This window comes from Cordyceps fumosorosea, assembly GCF_001636725.1.
Source record: "Cordyceps fumosorosea ARSEF 2679 chromosome Unknown scaffold_4, whole genome shotgun sequence".
Lineage (NCBI taxonomy): Eukaryota > Fungi > Ascomycota > Sordariomycetes > Hypocreales > Cordycipitaceae > Cordyceps > Cordyceps fumosorosea.
This window is the reverse complement of record NW_017387304.1, coordinates 1,306,932-1,325,069: the sequence shown is the minus strand read 5'-3', so window position 1 is coordinate 1,325,069 and position 18,138 is coordinate 1,306,932. Positions and strand designations below refer to the sequence as shown.

General features: G+C 53.9%; 3 protein-coding genes across 3 annotated transcripts; all 3 read right to left on the bottom strand.

The window, feature by feature from the left end:
* Positions 1 to 3,104: 3,104 nt before the first annotated feature.
* On the bottom strand, positions 3,105 to 3,915 carry ISF_02597 (Acyl-CoA N-acyltransferase; the record flags this gene model as incomplete). Its single annotated transcript, XM_018846203.1, has 2 exons — positions 3,105 to 3,776; positions 3,862 to 3,915. The coding sequence occupies 2 exons, from the start codon at positions 3,913 to 3,915 to the stop codon at positions 3,105 to 3,107; spliced, it is 726 nt and encodes a 241-aa protein (XP_018706910.1).
* A 2,548-nt stretch (positions 3,916 to 6,463) lies between these two features.
* ISF_02596 (hypothetical protein) lies at positions 6,464 to 9,433 on the bottom strand (the record flags this gene model as incomplete). Its single annotated transcript, XM_018846202.1, has 1 exon — positions 6,464 to 9,433. One exon carries the CDS (start codon positions 9,431 to 9,433, stop codon positions 6,464 to 6,466), a length of 2,970 nt encoding a protein of 989 aa, XP_018706909.1.
* A 6,795-nt stretch (positions 9,434 to 16,228) lies between these two features.
* On the bottom strand, positions 16,229 to 18,016 carry ISF_02595 (outer membrane protein; the record flags this gene model as incomplete). Its single annotated transcript, XM_018846201.1, has 4 exons — positions 16,229 to 17,511; positions 17,570 to 17,756; positions 17,811 to 17,930; positions 17,987 to 18,016. 4 exons carry the CDS (start codon positions 18,014 to 18,016, stop codon positions 16,229 to 16,231), a joined length of 1,620 nt encoding a protein of 539 aa, XP_018706908.1.
* Between the last annotated feature and the right edge of the window lie 122 nt (positions 18,017 to 18,138).

The window sequence follows — 18,138 nt, the reverse complement described above, 5'->3', positions numbered from 1 at the left end:
TCTACGAAACACTGAAGCCTGTAACACAGCACAGCCGCGGTGTGATGAATTGATATACGACTTCAGCCCTGTCAGCATCACAGGTTTACCTTGCACAAAACTGGCAGGACCCTGCAACCGCGATCGCTATTGTCATCTGGCCACCAAGAAACCAAGCTCGTACAGCTACGCCATTATGCATCAGTGTCTCCGTTTTTTCTCATAGTGAGAGGAGGATGACCCCGACCCCAGGAATTAGACTGCGATGGCGCCTGCGGGGTGGTGAAGACCGGTCAAAGTCCCTCTCTTGAGGCTCTGGGGTTTGTCGCACGGCCAATCCGGGGATTTCTGTTTGCAGATGCGGGCCAAAAAAGCTCGACACAAGAGGATCTTGGAAGAGGGTCGAATGCAACGAACCGTGTGGTCCTGAATCTTCGTTTCGGCCAGTCGTCGCGGGGTTCGCTTCCCAGCCAGCCCAGCCGGTTCAGGGTTCGTCACGACTTAGCTCGAGATAGGCGTTGCTTGGCCCACCGACAAGGAAGCGAGCGTCCAACCAGCCGCCCTCGTCCGACAACCACTGCAACCACCAGGCTGGTTATTGCTGGGGTTGAAGCAGCAAGCGGCGTCATGGCTGCCACACCTTGCATGGGTGCACAGAGATGCGGGCTCTACTTTGTAGGCTACAGTGCGTCATCCCAATGGTCGCAGCCTCCTTGCAGCTCCAACCAAAAGAAGGAAAAGAGTTGCTTGATTCTTCGGAGGGGACGATGCGACGAGCCAACCAGAAGCCACAGAACGCCCACCACCACACTTTTCCTCAGTCAACTCGCACTGGCTCTTGCGGCAGTTGCGGCAGTTGCTGTACCCAAACCCATTCCGTTTTCCACCTCGACTTAATGGAGGGTGGGAGTAGAGAAAAAAGCAGATGTTGACGCTTGCTGAGGCAGACGACTAAAAAATATCGTGCGACGCGAGAAGCAAAAGTGGTGTGGTGCTCGCAGGTGGCATCTCTGCGGACTACCCAGGGTGGTGCTGCTTCCGGTTTTCTCCGTTGTTTCTGGCTTATTCGCCCCTCCTACGGCCCCCAGCAAACAATGAAAGTGAGGCGGCAGGCCAGGCAGGAATAATACCTGTCGCGTCGTCGGTGGTGAGAAGTGGTGGTGGGAGTGAGGAGTCAAGGAGTGTCTGCGTGGCGGCGAATCACATCCAACGGCCCCTCGCACTTCGGCGACGCACGCAGTCCCACTTCGCTGCTAGGCTGGGCTTGTCGCAGAGGAGGCTGTCTGTCTCGTCACAGGTCTGGTCGTTGCGCTTATCTCTGGTGGCCTGAGAATTGGCTTTTCGCGGTGCCAGGAAAGGCTTTGGCTTTGAGCCCAGTACCAGTATCTCTGGAGCTATAAAAGGGCGGGAAGCCCCAATTCCCACCCTCTTTGATGTGGCTTGCTTTTAACCTTTGATCATCTCGTCTGTTGAACAAGCTACTCTGACGACCGGCTTGAACGATACAATCTCATCTTCACTCTCACACCACGCTCAACACCAGCTTCATTCACCACCACTCTCCCAGTCAAGATGCCTGCCTTTGAGTACTGCTGCAAGTGCGGAAGCATGATTGTCATCAGCACCACCTGCTCCAACTGCGGTCACCAGCAGTGCAACGACTGCCCTGCCTCTTAAGTGGCAGGTTGACCGGCACACAGCCTCTCATGATGTCGACATGAATTCGAGGCATGGACGGATCGAAAATGGCCTGATACACCAGGCATGTACGCCTATTGTGTATGTGTGCAATGATAATGACAATCGCCTTAGGCCACCGCATGTGCTAATATTGCGACGCAAGATACTTCCTTTACTCTTTACACGAGCGACACGCAAAAAGGCACGACACGACCAATGACTTGACATTATGCTACGGGCAACGGCGTTTATTCACACTTGGGTTTTCTTAGCGAAAGATACCATCGACAGGCGCTTTATGAATTGAATCTTCTCTGCTTCACTTTTTTGCTTGATGACCCTGAATTTCTCTTTTGGCACCTGTCAAATCTCCTTGACTCGCTCTGACCGGGTCGACGCTCGCGACAGCCCGCGGACCGATTAAGACATGCAACCCATATCCCTCCCCTTGCACTGCGCTGACGGCGACACCTGTGCTTGGCGACCGTTCCGGGCCGACTAACGACTTTTTTTTTCTCTTGTATTTTCATTCGGTGACGGCTCATTGGCGGACACAGCGGGGGCTGTCTCTCCTTCTCTCTCATGCTGAAAAGGAACAACGCGCGAAACCTTCCAGTACGAAATATCCAAAACTTCCTAGCGCCGCATGCAAGTTGCAAGGGCTTTTTATTAATGTATGTTTCTGCTCTTATCAGTGGAGATGGCTGGCTCAAGCCTAACCAGTGACGGCCAAGACAGCCAAGCCAGGCCACCCCAGCGAAAAGGCTACGCTCGCTAGCTTCAGCGTGGTGCCCCTGCAGGTGCATGATGACGATGAGTTGAAGGGGCCCTAGGAGGGAAGGACGAGGTTCATGACGCCGTAACCCCCCACTGTGCAACTTCCTTCCAACGACATACATCTCCTGCGCGTTGACGACAGAATCCCAAAGAGGGGGGGATCCGTCTCATGACGGAAAATTGACACGGCACGGGCAGAGAAAGGGACGAGACAATCCGGTGCCGGCGCGCAATGCCGCGACAAAGCGAGCATCACAGGCTTATTCTTCGTGCGTCAACGGGATGGGAAAGGGGTACCAGACCCTGTTCAATCGGTGGATTAAGTTTTTCGATATATGCGATTTCTTACATTATTGTGACCCACTTGCTACTGGGTAAGATTGTAACGTCTGATTTTATTTATTGAGGTATTCAAATTGAGAATATTCATTTTCGTCAAAAGGTCACTGCGCAAACGACAAGCCGAGTTTAAGCGCGACTCTTGGGCCACAGGACTGAAATCAGAGGTTCGATGACTCGTTGCTTTGAGTTATGACCGTCTTGATTCCTTCATTCGTCTACTTTTCGGCACTCTGATGAATATGCACATGTCTACAAGCCACGCAGCCCGTGTACAAGTTCGTCGCCGCTTACCATCTGGCTTGCCCATCTTCCACTCTTCTTCGGTCTCAGTAATCCCTCACCATGATGATTGTCGACGTCTTGATCTCGCGCTCCTTGACGCGGAAGCCCAGCTTCTCGTAAAACGGCACCACCTTGCTATTCTCCGCGCCCACCCCCAGCCATATCCCCCTAGACCTCTCCTCCCCTTCCCCCGCCTCGCCGCCGGCCGCCGGTCTCATGCTCTCCACCAGCGCCTCCAGCAACCTCCGCCCCCAGCCCTTCCCCTGGTACTCCGGCAGCAGATCAATGTGCATCGTGCCGCGGTATCCCTCGCGCAGCAAATCCTCCGTGCCGTCCAGCAGCAGCCTCCTCGGCGAGAACGCCAGCTGCGCCAGCGCCGCCTCGCTGATCCTGCCCGTGTCCGGGTCTATCCAAGCCGCGCGTGGCGCATCCTCCCCTTCCTCCCCCTCCGGCGGGGGTCTGGTCTCGGCGCGGACGTCGCCGTTGGCGCGCCCGCGACCGTCGAGCACCTCGCGCACGTACCGCGGGTAGGCGGCGCAGAAGGCGGGCACCTCCGGGCAGCCGATGCAGTAGCCGACGGCGCGCCCGGTGCGGCCGTCGTCGAGGACGAAGCACGTCGAGGGTGAGAGGAGCGTGTACTGGTGCGTCCAGATGTAGGGCGCGAGCCGCCGCGCGGGCTCCGAGGCGGCGAGCGAAGCCGGGAGCGTCTCGCGGCACTGTGAGGCGGGATGAGTGAGTGAGTTGTTCTAGAGGGGGGAAGAAGCGGGATGTAGTGGAAAGGCGCGACGGTCAGGGACGTACAATGTGTGACATGTCGTCAAAGTCCGACTCTTGGTATGGTCGTATAAAGGCCATCTTGTCGACTAATAGGAGTTTGCTTGAAAGTCGTTGTTTTTTACAGCGCAGTTTGTGTTTGGTCACTTTACTCCAGTCTGTACGGGCGACGCTACCAACCTTAACTTTGCAACCAGGATGGACGTATGGATAACGGCGAAGCGGAATCAAGATTTACGTCTCTTGGGTTGTGATGTCAGAGATGGACAAGAACAAGTCACCTGTCATTTTCACTCCGCTGATACCTAGCTATTGGGAAACAACACGCCTCCATTCCTTTCGGATACCCAACTTTGGCACTACCGGACCGGTGCTCCGTAACAAGGCATTGCCCTCTTCTCCTCACTCAACACCCCCACCTTCGGCTGTAATGAGTCTTCCCAGACGAATTTGGAAAAGCTTCGCTCCCACCTTTGTTACGTGGGGTTTGCAAGGGCAGGTGACCGGAAACCAGCTCTTGGTCAAACTGCAACGCGTCCTCGTCGGCAAAGGTGAGAAGGAGGGGACGCCGGTCGGAGCCCACCGAGATCCCGGGACCGCCGAAGTTTGCCAGGGTCGGTCCAGCACCGGCGGCGCCCATTCATAGCTAAACAAATATGAAATAAAATCTTTGGGAGACCGGCTTCTATGATATCTCGTAAAATTCGTTTCGGCGGATCTCGTAACTCGTAGTGCGCCGCTTCGTCGCGGGCGGGGTTTCTAACCCAAACCTGCGAAGCAGCAACGCACTGCTTTGCTTTCATCAAAATTCCTTCACCATTTCGGTCGATTCTTTATGATTGCTGGGCGCCGCCGTCGGCAGGCGGTCTTTTCGCCCTTTCAATCTCTTGCGTGGCCCATTCCGGTAACGGTCTATGATTCGCGCGGCACCCAGCTGTTTTTTTTTTGTGCCAGTCAGTATCGATGACAACACACCCACGATTCTTACAAGAACGGTCAGTCCACTTACGACACAGGCGATCGCTAATTCGGACCCTTCGTGTTAGCCACAAGTTTTTTTCTCATGTGAAGCTTGTTTCGCAGGAAAGGCGAAATCAAGCGCTGGAGGGGATCCCAGACTCACAAGCCGTCCGAATGAACAATGTGCAGTTCGCAGACCGTTCCCGTCCGCCGATACCGCTCGCAGAATCGATCAATAATGTAGTAAGGGTGGCGGCATTCGTATATCATCTGCGCGGTTAAAAAAAAAAGATATTGCGTCAGCCCTTTCATCCATTTAATATGCATTTTCCGTCGCAGCCCAAGAGGTGCTTTTCCGCGCAGTGGCCACGTCGCCATTATCCTCTCCCCCATCGAAGCAAACGCACCTCTCTGTGGTCGCACATGACTACTGGTGCTCCCTTATTCTAAAGGCCCGCCCGCCCCCGTGTGCTGTGTATGTGCCGGTGACAACAGCAGGCGAGAGAGGGGGCAAAAAACGAATATATGCACGGTATAGGCGCAAAGACGGCTGATGATTTTGCCCGCTCGGGTCGACAAGGTGCCAGCGGGCACTGAATGGTAAGTTGGTAGAGGAAAGGGACGGAACAAGATAAGAAAGAAGAAGGAGAAGAAGAAGAGGAAGAATCTGCAAGGAAGGATGTTGCGTGGCCGGGTAGCTGCGTTTGCCATACGGATGCTGGCGGCCGCAACATTCTTATACTAATCAACCCACGCAAGGGCTGCATCGTACACGCTGGCACATGCATCGTGAGGCGGGACGGATAATCAAGGTGCTTTGTGTTTTTTTTTTGGCGCGGCCCCTAGTTACACGGGCGAAGCGCCAGTGTTGCAGATATTGCTCGTGATCTTGGCCTGCAATCTTGTTTGCGTCGCACAGCTTGTGACTCTATTCGCAGCCCGCCACATATCAGCCGCCATTGTACAGCAGCACCGCACTCACTGGTGCACAACACAACGCTGGTACTCAGCGTCAAATCAGCCATCCATCTGTCTGTCATTGAGTTACTTTTCAATTGTAGTATCGGATATCTAGAGCTGCTCGTCTGGACTTTTTGCACTCTGTCAAGTACTTTCCCCTTTCCTTCCAGTCCTCCCAGCCGCAGCTGGCTCCTTCTTGCCATAGTAAATCTCCATGCTTCAGTCTCGAAGCCTTCAAATAAGGTGTGGTGAATCAAAAGGCCTGCCCGATTCCCATCCGTCCACATCACTTTTAAAATCAAGTGCAACAACATGGTACGCCGCCTGCCCGCCAAAATCTGCCATGAAATGAGAGAGAATTTGAAAATGTGGAAAAAGAAACAAAACGTGCAGGTAAGTTAGATGGCAACAGGAATCAAAGTTGAAAAAACACACAAGAAACAAGATAAGCCGTCCGACTCGTATAGTAGCAACGTAAGTATAAGGGGGTGAAGAAAAGTCTGGTTCAAAGTAACAGAAATGGTCTCGTAGACTCGGTTGCCATTTGTGAACGAGACACGAGAAAATATTAAAAGAAGAAGAGGAGGGAGAAGAAGAAGAAGAAGATAGTATGTTTGTAGTTGTGTATATTCGTCAAGGTGTATATGTTGCTGGGCCCTTGCTAGGCCGTCCAGGGTGTTAAATCGCGTGTAGCTTCTTGTTGCCCAACTTAGATCATGCCTCCGGGCAGGCTGTTGCTCGACATGTTGGCATGAGGGAGCGGTGGTCGGTGAGTAGGCGCTGGGGGATAGTGCCGATTTTGGTCGCTTGTAGCTCTATACAGCGGTCGTCTTTGCTCATCTCCGCTCTCATCGTACGAGCCATCCGTGTTGCCCCCGACAGTCTGGTCGCTGCCACGGTGAAACTGGCTCCCCGGCCCGTTCTTCCGCCGAGGGTTGATAGGTGGCAACGGAGGGACTCCAAGGGGGGCGTGAAGGTTAGGAGGAGGCACGGTGGCCCCAGGGAGGCTCGAGGAATGAAACCGGCTATCAGGCAGGTACGTCGGTTCCGAAATATCTCGCTTCCTGTTCATCATTGGTAACTGATTGTTCGGGTACGTCGACATCATGGTCCGGGTGTCGCTGGAAGAAGATGCACCGCGAGAGGTCGTTTGCCTTTGAGCTTCACGGCCATCACGGCTGCTTTCCGACCCACTGCGATCTCTGTCCGAGACCATCGGGGCTTTCGCCAGCTGGCCAGCTTGCTGGTACTGGGAAGGAGATGCTGCCGGGTCGTTAGAAAATGTTCGCTGGACGGCCGGCCGGTCAAGTCGGGGGCTTGGCTTTTGCGGCGAACCAGCGTGTCGCTGCTGAACCTCGAGTTCCTTCATTTTCTGGAGCTCTCTTCTAGCCTGGCGGAAGGCCTTCAAGCCAGCATGTACAGTCTCCTCCTTGGCTACCGGCACCGGTGGTTCCGGCGCGGTTTCCGCCGACGTCTTCCGCGTTGAAGGTGCAGGAGACTTCCCACTCTTCGATTTTGTATCACTGTCTCGATCCCGGCCCCTGTCAAACAGGGACGTACGACTTGACATGGCGCGGAGTCCAAGTGCATTACTTCTAGCGCCGGCCAAGTCCTTGGCCGACTCGGTCGGCGGTAAGGCTGGCGACGACTGTTCCATATCAGGCTCTGCATACGATGTGAGCTTCTCGCGAACCCGTCGAGCTCCATCCGCCAAGTGTCTAGCAAACTCATCTTGTTCCCCGCGGGCCACAGGCTTGGGCTGGTTAGCCGTCGGGGTCCACGTGCCACGCTCCATCGCAGACTCGTTATCGTCAAATCCCCAGCCCGGATTATACCCAAAATGGCCTCGTTGCCTGGAGTCTGGCGATCCCGACTGTTGACGGGAGTCCACATCGGGCGTATGGGCAGCTGCATCATATATAGAGGAAGCATTGCTGTCGCTTCGGAGATGGTGGCGTACCATTCCGCTCAGTCCAGTGTTTACCCCAGGTCCCAGAGTAGGAGAGTCTTCTGGGGGCTCATCTCGGAAACGCGAATTTCGGTCCGCCTTGTCTTCCACCGAAGAATTATCGTCGGATGCTCTGGATGACAGCGAAAGCGGGGTTGGTAGAGCTGACTTGCGAAATGCAGGGTGATCTTCATCGTTCGGACGCTCAATGCTCAACTGGGCACCCAAGGAAGTGGCGAAGTTTGAGTAGCTGTTGGATCCAGGGACATCGTCACTCTCGTCAAAGAAAGAGGCCGACGAGTAATCCTTCTTGCCGAAACGATCAGCCTTGCTCGGAGTAGCTTCTATACGGTCGCGGAGGCTGCGATGCATCGAAGATGATCTAGATCGACTAGCATCATGAGATGATCGCCCACCAGTCTGGCTGCGGGTTTCAGACGCATCACGTCCTTTGCGCATCTGTTGCTGGCGCTGCGCAAATTTCGAGTCGTCGTATTGTTGGACCGGTCTGTTGAAGACACCCATGGCCGTTGCCTTGCCCTTATCGTTGGGTTGGATGGGTAACATGGGAGGATAATCATCTGCCTCACTGATTGGGGGACTCAAGGGCGGATTGGCACCAAAACTGGGCTTCTGCTCAGTTGTAAACTTGGGAACGGGCTCGGCTGGAGCCTTGGGGGAAGCACCAGAGATTGGCGGCGTAAAAGACCGCAAGTTGGGGGCGCTCTGCTTGGTGAGAAGAGTGCGTCTCTCCAAGATGCGATCACCAAAAGTCGTGGGAGTTGGAGAGGTAACAGACGTGCTGTCTGGCGAGGGCTTGTTGCGGTGTGACTTGGACAGTGTGTCTATCCGGGATAGTGCAGAGGACTGTTGGTTCTGCAGGTCCTGCGTCAAGCCTTGCTCATATAACCGTCTGGTGCGTGTGAAGCTTCTCTCCACACTGTTGGCCGATGAGGGCATTGAGTACTGGCCATCCTTGGTCGAGGGTACCTGGGATGCAATCGAGGTGGCGGCTGTAGAGTAGCGCCCGACAGACGCAGCAGATGATGTTGTCGAGTTTGTGGCGCGTTTCTTGTTGTAGTCGAAGGCTGAGTCGAACTCCAGTGTGTCATCAACCTTATCTTCAAAAGAGGTTCTTTCTCTCTCCGACTGTTTCCATTTCTGGAAGGCTGACTTGGCAACATCCTCGTCATACAAAATACGGCCACCCATGCCGTTGTTCCCTGTCTTGGCGCCAGCACCAATACGGTAGATCTTCTGACGGCCGCCAAATAGGTTATTTCCATCATTGGGACGAGCTCTGTCCATGATGTTGCCCGCGTCATTGTCCTCCGATCCATGTGATGAATCGACACGAGTGAGTGACGCGGCTTGGAGAGACTCAATCTCAGAGATGTCATGTAAACCCGAAACATAACCAAAGTCCATCAGCCTCGACTGGCGCTTGGGAAAGAGTACGCTATCATCGCTGGCTTTACCAAGCTTTGAATGGGGGTCATCTTGCTCTCGTAGCATAGAGAATCGGGCTGAGAGACCAGTCATGAGAAGACTGGTTCTGAAATCGTCGCTGGAAGGAAGGGCGCTATCAATGTTGAGGTCCTGTTTGGAGTCGGTATCGGGTAGTTTCTTTTTGCCAAAGAGTTTGAACGGGCCGGCAGTGTCGCTGTCCATAGAAGGACGAGGGGCGGACACTTCGTCCTTCGTTCGCTTCTTGGTCCGAAATCGATTCATTTTGAAAAGAAGCTATATTTGAGTCGCTTTTACCGCCTGATATGCTGCTGGCTGCTTCGCGGATGCCAATGAAACGTTAGACGGGATGGCCGCGAGAGGACGCTTTCGACGAGTTATGGAGCAGACTAGTCACGCAAAGCTGTCGTTAGTACGGGAGCATGTGTATGACGGACTTGTTGGCGGCCCGGCGCGAAGTAGGCCAATCCGATATGGTAACAATATCCCGAGCCTTGCCTCTACCAACCCGTTGGGTGCAAATGTAGACTCACAGCAATTGAAGCTCACTCCGGTCGATACAATCAGCCAGCGACGGGGTATACGAGTAGAGTACCCAGCATGAGGTTCTATCTGCGCTGGTTCTCAGTCGAAAGAGTCAATCTCGAAGCCAATGTCGTTGAACGGTCAGGTACGATGTCGAGTGAGTCGTGATTGCTCCAACGGATGGGGCGTGCGGCGTAATGCAGGCCGACAGCAAAGTCAATGCTTTTGGGTGGATGTTGGCCTGATCAAGATTCACAGTCCATGCGAGCCGAGGAGAGTCAGGTTGCAACTGATATGCGTGAAGGGGACCGTTGCCGGTAGCTAGATCGAATCTCAATCTGCGGATCCAAAATATGAGAGGGCGTCGCGAAGGGGATAGAGCCAAGACGGGAGTGAGTCGGTCGTACCTAAGACGCCGAGGCGCATATAGCTGTGAATATCAACGCGCAACAACAGGAAAAGGTCCAGAACAAGGAAGGAAAAACGCAGTCGGCGACGGCTGGGCAGGGAAGGATTGAAGATATGAGAAGGGGAGAAAAATGAGTGAGCGCAGGCGAGGTCACGTCCAAGTTGGTACAGCAAGGGCCAGGGTAGAATTTTGGGGGAAGAGCCAGCAGGTCCAAGGGGGGAGGCGGGCGGCGGGAGGTTTGTGCACTCGTGGTCGTGGTACCTTGTGCGGTGCTACACGGATAAACTTAACTAATATCTAACTATTTACTAGGTAGGAAGGAAGTTAGTTACACTGTACTGGCAATGCAGGTACCAGGATCTATTACCTGCATTCGTACCGTTAGATACCTCTGGTATGCTGGCCCCAGAGTAGAGATACCTGAGCTACCGCATTACTGATACAGGACTCCATTGTGGTGGTGAGAAGAAAATGATGCTAACTATCCGCACCTGGGGCTTTTTGGCGGTTCGGGGGCGTTCGCTGATGCCGGGCAATGGATGGTGGGTGGGTGGGCAACGGGCCCCTAACCCACTCAGGCACCGCACCACCACGGAAGCTGGCAGCCCCCAGGCAATCTGTGGCTAGTTCCAGGTACTGGACTCTCAAGTGTGGGGCGTACCTAGACTAGGCGCCTTACCAGTACGGTGCTGGTGCAGTTAATGGTGAACTGATGGTGTGTTGATACCGCAGGTGGTGGTGGTGGCAACGGTAGCACAAGACAGTTCTATTGGCACGTACAGTGCAACCGGTCACCGCTCCTAGAGACGCATTTTAATAAGAGCAGTAATTAATATCATGCTGTATGATGTCAACTTTCCATGGCAAGAGAACAGCTACCTACTCATAATGGTATTGTTAGACCGTGCAGTAATATCTCCCATCACCGTGCGTTGCGTTGGCCGGCCTAGGGGGCGTGCACCAAACGAGGCAGCGCAAACGGCGGATCCCTGTCTCTGTGTCTGTGCTAATAAATACTCAAGGTATAATACTGAATCAATACCAGTATCTGTAGATGGATGTTCATGTCTCCGTTTGCTCTCCAGGTAGGTACCAGTTGCCATGTTTGTCGGACCGTCCCTCGACGTTTGCCCGCCTCCAACCTCGGCACCCGGCCGGCGTTTTTTTAGTAATGCAAGGTACCTACTAAAGTTGTTAGGTACATAACTGTATGAGATACAGGTTAGCTGAGAAACTTGCTGATAAGATGATCACGTTATTGATGTGCTGTGGTACTGTGCTTCTTATTAGGAAGTAGTTACAGTTGCAAGACAACTAACTTACCTTAGTTAGTTTTATTATCAGGTAACTAGTTAGCTGGGTACCTGATGGCGCCTGCTAGGTTGACCCCGGCAGCGGTGTACCTAAATTCCACCTTCCTTGGCCCGCCCACATCGCCTGTCACCTCTCAAATACCTTTCGCTGTTTTCTCTCTCTCCCTTGAATTGCTAGACGTGGCTTGACAACACCAATATATCGCAACAGCCAGCTATTTCAACACGAAACAAGAAAAAAACAACGGACGGGCCGCATCTTCAAGGATCTTATTGACTCAGGTCCATTATTCTTTGTCTCTCTGTCCTCTCTAAACACGGTACTGCAAGCCACCTCCTCCGCCATCTCATCGCAAGGTCCAGACAAATTACCGGACGTATGATGCACCCGAACAACAAGTGCAGCGGTCCAAAACTGCCAAAGAAAAGACATTTAAACCCGAATACCTTTGGCTTGTAGCACCATTGCTCTGTTGCTGCCAGGAAGCGATCCTGGAGGATGCACCGTAAATCTGCTGTTTGCCCAGCAAGCCGGCTACGCAACCTGTCACGGCCGTGACTACCCTCGCCAGCCGTCAAGACCACTGAAGATTTTTATCCTCCTCGAGCCTTCATCATCAGCTGAAGAGAGCCTTTCCGATATATACTACCTTGTGAGCATGGACCCCCGTCCTCCTGTCACACTGCCGCCGAGCCCAGTCTCAATACCATGTAGCGCCAAGGACGTTTCCGATGCATGTCTGCACGTTGCGCTTCCTGCTTGCAGGCCCTGGTTCGAGTCGAATAAATGACCATGTATGACAGGCCTGACGTCTGCTGCCGTTGCGGGTTATTAGGTATGCCAGCTGATGGCAACGGATCCGCGTCTTCACTCTACACTCGCTGTCGTATATGATGAGTCCCAATTGTTGACGCCGTCGCGGACTTGCAAGTACGCTGATGTTTGTCTTCTTCCTAATCCACGGTCCGCACGGCCATTGCTCCACGCCGGGGAGAAAAAGTCGCGAACGAGACAAAGCAAAATACACTGGATACTTTGCAACGGCGTGCAATGGAGCAATTCAACTATCCACCATATCCAATGACCACCGCCATTTGAACAAAACAAACAAGAATGACTCCGGACGCTGCAGCCAGCCAAACCCCACCGCCGCATGTGCCCCTTCATCTTCAGCCTTCCAGGTCATAAAACACTGTGGGGGAGTCGGTGCGCCGCCAAAACAAAGTTTCTTGCCATGGGACGAGTCAATCAAATCTTGGGGCCAACAATTGCAAGCGAGCCACTTGTGCTGGAAAGAAGCAATGAAACCCCCCCCCCCGCGGACGAGAAGGAGGGATGATGGAAAGAGGAGAAACAGACCCAGCACATCAAAATCGCGCTTTCACGCTTTCACTTTCGGAGATGCGACTTCGATTCAGCCAGCTTACAACCAGACTGGATAGCCCGGTAAAACACGATACTGTTACGGCAGAGACATTGTGTCACGTTTCCCAGGACCTTGGCGACGTGTAACTTCGATACGAAGTCCGGATATTGTCGATTGTTTTGGTGCCACCTTGGCCCCATGGCCCGACCGATTGTTTCGGCGACGGCCGCGACACCATCAACAATTGGATTCAACCCGCAGAATCTTTCCCTGTTTGCCTGTGACAGAAGACAGTTAACACGTGCGTTACCACATTCCACTGGTAATGCCTAGCATAAGCGGAGAATTCAAACGATTGAGCTGCGTCACGCACAGGGTTTGCCCGTGCAGCAAGGCGTAACTACAGGCATCCGCTTTCAGTTCCTCTCATCAGGGGGCACAATCGACCGACACTCTCTCTCCGGTACAAAGACAGACGAGCATCCTTGATTACTTTCTGACAGCCCCGATGCCGCAAAGAAGGGTTCGCCGGCTGCCCCTGAGCTTCGGCTCTCCCCTCGCATTCCCCCGCGCCAATCACAGCGCTGTTCCTGGCTCCAGACTTCTTTTGGCTTAGGAAGCCCCTTTTAAAGTACTCCGTACGGTCCGTACACTTGGTGGGCCGCCATGCCTGAGCAAGCTTTTCTCATTCTTCTGACCCTACCTTGGCAACCATTGCACCTTGTCGGTTTCTGTCAAGAAAATTTTGCCTGGTGAAGCAAAGGACAGGATTCAACCCTGTCGTTCATCCCGTTAGAAGCCTCGATTGACACCGACATGGTCCGAGGTAATCAGTCATCAAGATGAAACGCCGCTGGTGCTAATAGTTACAACCTGGAGAGCAGCTAACGTCGCCACAGCTCCGCTGTTGGCAAAGTATTTACGAGAGTAAGTTTGCCAACAGTATCGTTGAGCCCTCTGAGTGGTTGTTGGATTAGAAACTATTCAAGCTCCTACTCTTGCTCACAACAAGTCCAGTGCAGGCGGTGGATCACACGAAACGCTTCAGATGTCGATCACCTCCTCATAATACCATGTTCATCGAGCCACTAAATCGAGCAGCAACAAGTCGTTGGCCTGTTCTCGTTACAGCCAGGAATATTTCTTTCTTTTTGCATCTCAAAACGTATAGTAAACGAAACGCGCTGCGCGCTTCCACCACATGCGTTGTTTGCGGGCTAGCGAATAATTAGTTGGTCATGGAAAGGGTCATGTCACTTGAATCGTGTGTCATGAGTTTAGCGCAGTTTGTATATGTACACTTGTGGCCGACGAGCACAGTCGACGACTTATTTTGAGCATCTTCTTTGTTCGATGACATCGATACCAGGGGCCGGCGTCAACATCCAGTTTGTCACCCGCTTGTGTTCACTCCATGCGACTTGGCATGCCACGTGTCTAGGTGGCTCAAACATCAGAGAAGCAAGAAAACCCAGATGCTGCCGCTTGTACTTTTCCTGCTGGGCATGCGGCGCGCTTGAATGTTTGGGGTCACTTGATAGAAGAAATGCCTATTGCTGCGAGCTCAGCGTTGATCTTCTCCGGCCTGCGCATGCGCGGTTTGGAACGATGCAGGGTTGGTCGTTCTTCACCAATCTACATAGGTCCTAATTATCATTTCGTCTATTCGCTAGTCATGCCGAGCTAGAACAGAGGCCAAAAAGCATCGGCAGTTCTTGCAGCACCAGACAAAGTGACGCTGACAGGGCTGGACCAAGTCCTGACAAGGATGAATCTCCCAGCGAGGTTTGGTGCCCGGCCTCGGGACGTTGGCTAACTTCCTAGCCGGTTTCAGCCCAGACAGAACAGTGCGAAGACTTCTTTATTGTTACAGAGAATATTAACAGCAATGTCAAAACGTCCCGAGCGGGATGGGGTGAGATGCATTGGTAGTATGAGAAGACCATTTATACGAAGTAATGCAATTCATTCATTTCATTTGCCACGGACGGTATCTCCACCGTCGAGGTTATTAGGCAATGTAAATACAATCGTTGATGCACTGTCAATGCCCCAACTTTCGCAGGCCTACCCGGCATAACAACTCCACGATAATTTCTTCGCCATTTGTTTGTTTATGCGGGTGGATGGCTATACATACCGTTTTATTTGTTTTTCATTGTCGATTTAATTATCGTGGGACCAATAAGCAGTGACGAGATTCGCCTTCTGACGTCATCTATCACTTTGCCATTCCTTGTGCGCGAGCTCGGGGCGTCCTACGCTCTTTCTATTCCACTTCGAGCTTCATTACCAAGCACCTCTCATCTCACATACGAACTTTCTCTTGAATCTCATTGCAAAATAAAACATCATATCAGACAAAATATACACAAAGCTATTGCCCCAATCGCCCTTGCGACAAGTAAATTACTAGAACCCGGAAGCATAATGCGTGGAGTTTCAGTAGCGTTCCGTTCGTAAGCACTGCGTCTGCCTCAACATGCAACACCAAAAGGAAAACGCTGTACATTCCAAATCCTGTCACAAAACGGTCAGAAGATGGAAAAGGCAATTCGGAAAAGCGCTTCATCACACTCAACCGCCTTGGAAATATAAGCTTTTGATTACGTTTTAGGTTCCTGCCTTCAAACTGAAAGCTACGCCGACACAGTTTATCGAAACACTGGAGTTGCATTGGAGCCAGATATCAGTTGTAAAAGACATGACATGGACTCTGTACTCTAGCAGGGCCGCCGCCTCCAAGAGCATGTCGCGGAAAACGGAGGCATGGGCGGTTCTGTTGCAGTTGCGTCACGCAGCTGTCATTGTAAGCACAGGTCACCATCGTTTTAATCTCGCCTCTCAACATTACGACCGTCACTACGTAGTTAAATGACGGAGTGGTCACTTTCCAGGGGACAACCGCGGTTCATCGGCGGCATTGGTAGGCGAAGCATTGTGATGCACGTCAACGGGCCGCACAGGGGCAAACGTATGTGTCAATGCAACGATACGCAGGGGGTTCTTTGGAGCTGCAACACAAATTCCGGATAGCACGACTTCGATTCACGCACGACATGTGACGGGCGGCAGCGCATTCTCCCGGCTTCGCCTGAAGGCGACCTGGGTATCCAGGTTCCACATAGGGTAGGTGAGGAATATCTACGGAAGATGACGGGACTACTTTTGACCGTCTTTGATGAGGTGATGACGTGCTCAGTGTTGTATCCTTCGAATTCCACGAATTACGTGCCTTCCTCACGCCTGTAGCATCCGTGTGGCAGGAGATAAGCTCTTTAAACACGGAACTCCGATGGGACAAGAATAAACGTTGCGATGTAGTTGTAGATAAATGTATAGTACATGGATTGTAACTGCTCCTTTTTTGTTCTCCATTGCAGTATCTTGCGAGCTCTATCCTCGTCACGGTGCCTTAATCATCTGCACTCTTACAGGAGGTTGATTACAGGAGGTTGATGCCAACGCCCAATTGCAGTCCCTTGGTGCCAACCTCGCCCCTTCGTATTACCAGAGGCAGGCTGAAGTTGAGCTCGAACCGAGCTACGGGGTGTGCGTAGACCAGACCGACACCAGCTGCGGCGCTTGGAGCCCCGTTTAGCAAGCTCCCGACGGCATTCAGCATGCCTTCTCGGACAGCCGCAGGGCTCAGGCCAGATGAGGCGGCGGCGGCGGCGCCCTCGCCGTTGCTCTTGGATCTGCTCGGGTTCTTGAGCGCTACCAGGCGACCACCGTTGGCGAACAGCTGGAAGCGCAGGCCCGACTCGGGGCCCTTGTAGGGCAGCGGCAGGAGCATGTTGACGCTGCCGGCGGCGAACAGATCACCACCGACCGAGTCCTTGCCGTCGTGGGGGCCTAGGCCGCCAAGCTGGAAGCCGCGCACGTCAGCGGGACCACCGAGCTGGAAGCGGTCGTTGATGCGGCTCGGTTGCGCCTTGCCGTTGAAGTCCAGGCCCAGCGGCAGCGGCCACAGCATACCCATGCGGAACCCGCCGCCGATGGAGATGCCGGACTTCTGCGACGTCCCGGGGAGCGGCACGGGTAGTGCGCCGCCGAGCTCCAGCTCGCTCTTGGAAAAGGCCACGTCGCCGCCCAGCGGCCCGACGCCCGCGAGCTCGAACCGCGATCGCACCATGTAGCCGCTCTGGGGCAGCTGCGGGTTGTCGCGACGGTCGCGGAGGAACGTGTGCTTGAGCGCGCTCTTGACGGAGTCGCCGGCGTCCTCCCGGACCGTAGCGCTTGCGCCGCGGCCCAGACCCGTCACCTGCCGCCAGAGACCCGAGTACTCGAGCGTGTGGCTGTCCCGTTGCTGCTGTTGCTGCGCGCCGCCACTGCCGCCACTGAGCCAGAAGAGCGACAGCGAGCCACCCTTGAGGACCTCCTCGTGCGACGCCCACGGCTTCTCGGCGGCAGACGCGAGCGCCTCGAGCGAGACACGCATGCCGGGGTCGCTGCGCACCGGGGCGGCGAGGGTTGCGCTGTAGGCGGAGCGCGTGCGCGTGCCGGACCGCGCGTTTAGCGTCAGCATCTCGGCGCCGCCAAATACGTTGCGCCACAGCAGGGAGCCGTACGCGGAGCCTTCGCCGTTGCCGACATCGGTGCCCGTCTGCAGTTTGAAGCGTGGCAGCTCCTTGAGGGAGAAGGAGACGTTGACATCGGTCGGGTTCGAGGAAGCGTCTGTCGGGTCGGACTGCTGGAGGAAGACCTCGGGGGGCTCCCGAAGTATTTCTGTATACTTGTTTAGCAACGCAATGGCTTTGCCCCCAAGGCCGATCTGCCAACTCACGTAGTGCACTCAGCTTGCCGCTTGCGTCCTGTAGCTTTGCAAGCACCTCTCCTACTGTGGATGGCGCGCCGGGTTGATCGGCTAGAAGTGGCTGGACAATTGGGTTGAGAAAGGGGCGTCGAATATTGTTACCGCCGAGAATGTTGACTTCGTTGACGGTCATTGGCATGGCCGTTTGATCGATCATCTGCGCCGGAGTCAATTCTCGCATTGCTTGTCAGAGCTGCACGAATTTTCATACCAGCTGTGCTACCCTGCGGTTTCTCGCTTCCTGGTCGGCATCGTGGGATTCCACTCGGGCTTTTGCATCCCGCAGGACATCCATGCCGTCTTCGTGAAGTTTATCGAAGCTGCCGGCGCGCTGTGTACGATGCAATTAGTTGCGGGTTTGGGGTGTGGCAATGGGTAGGAACATACGGCGCTAAAAGATTCGTTTCCGCTCGCCATTGTTGTAATTGAGACCTGTCGAAGGATGGATTTCGCGCATTGGACGAGGGATTCTCCGGGACATCTCGCGAAGCTCCAAGCTCTCTGCTGGATGCATAGTGTGGCGCAACCCACGTCAGTGT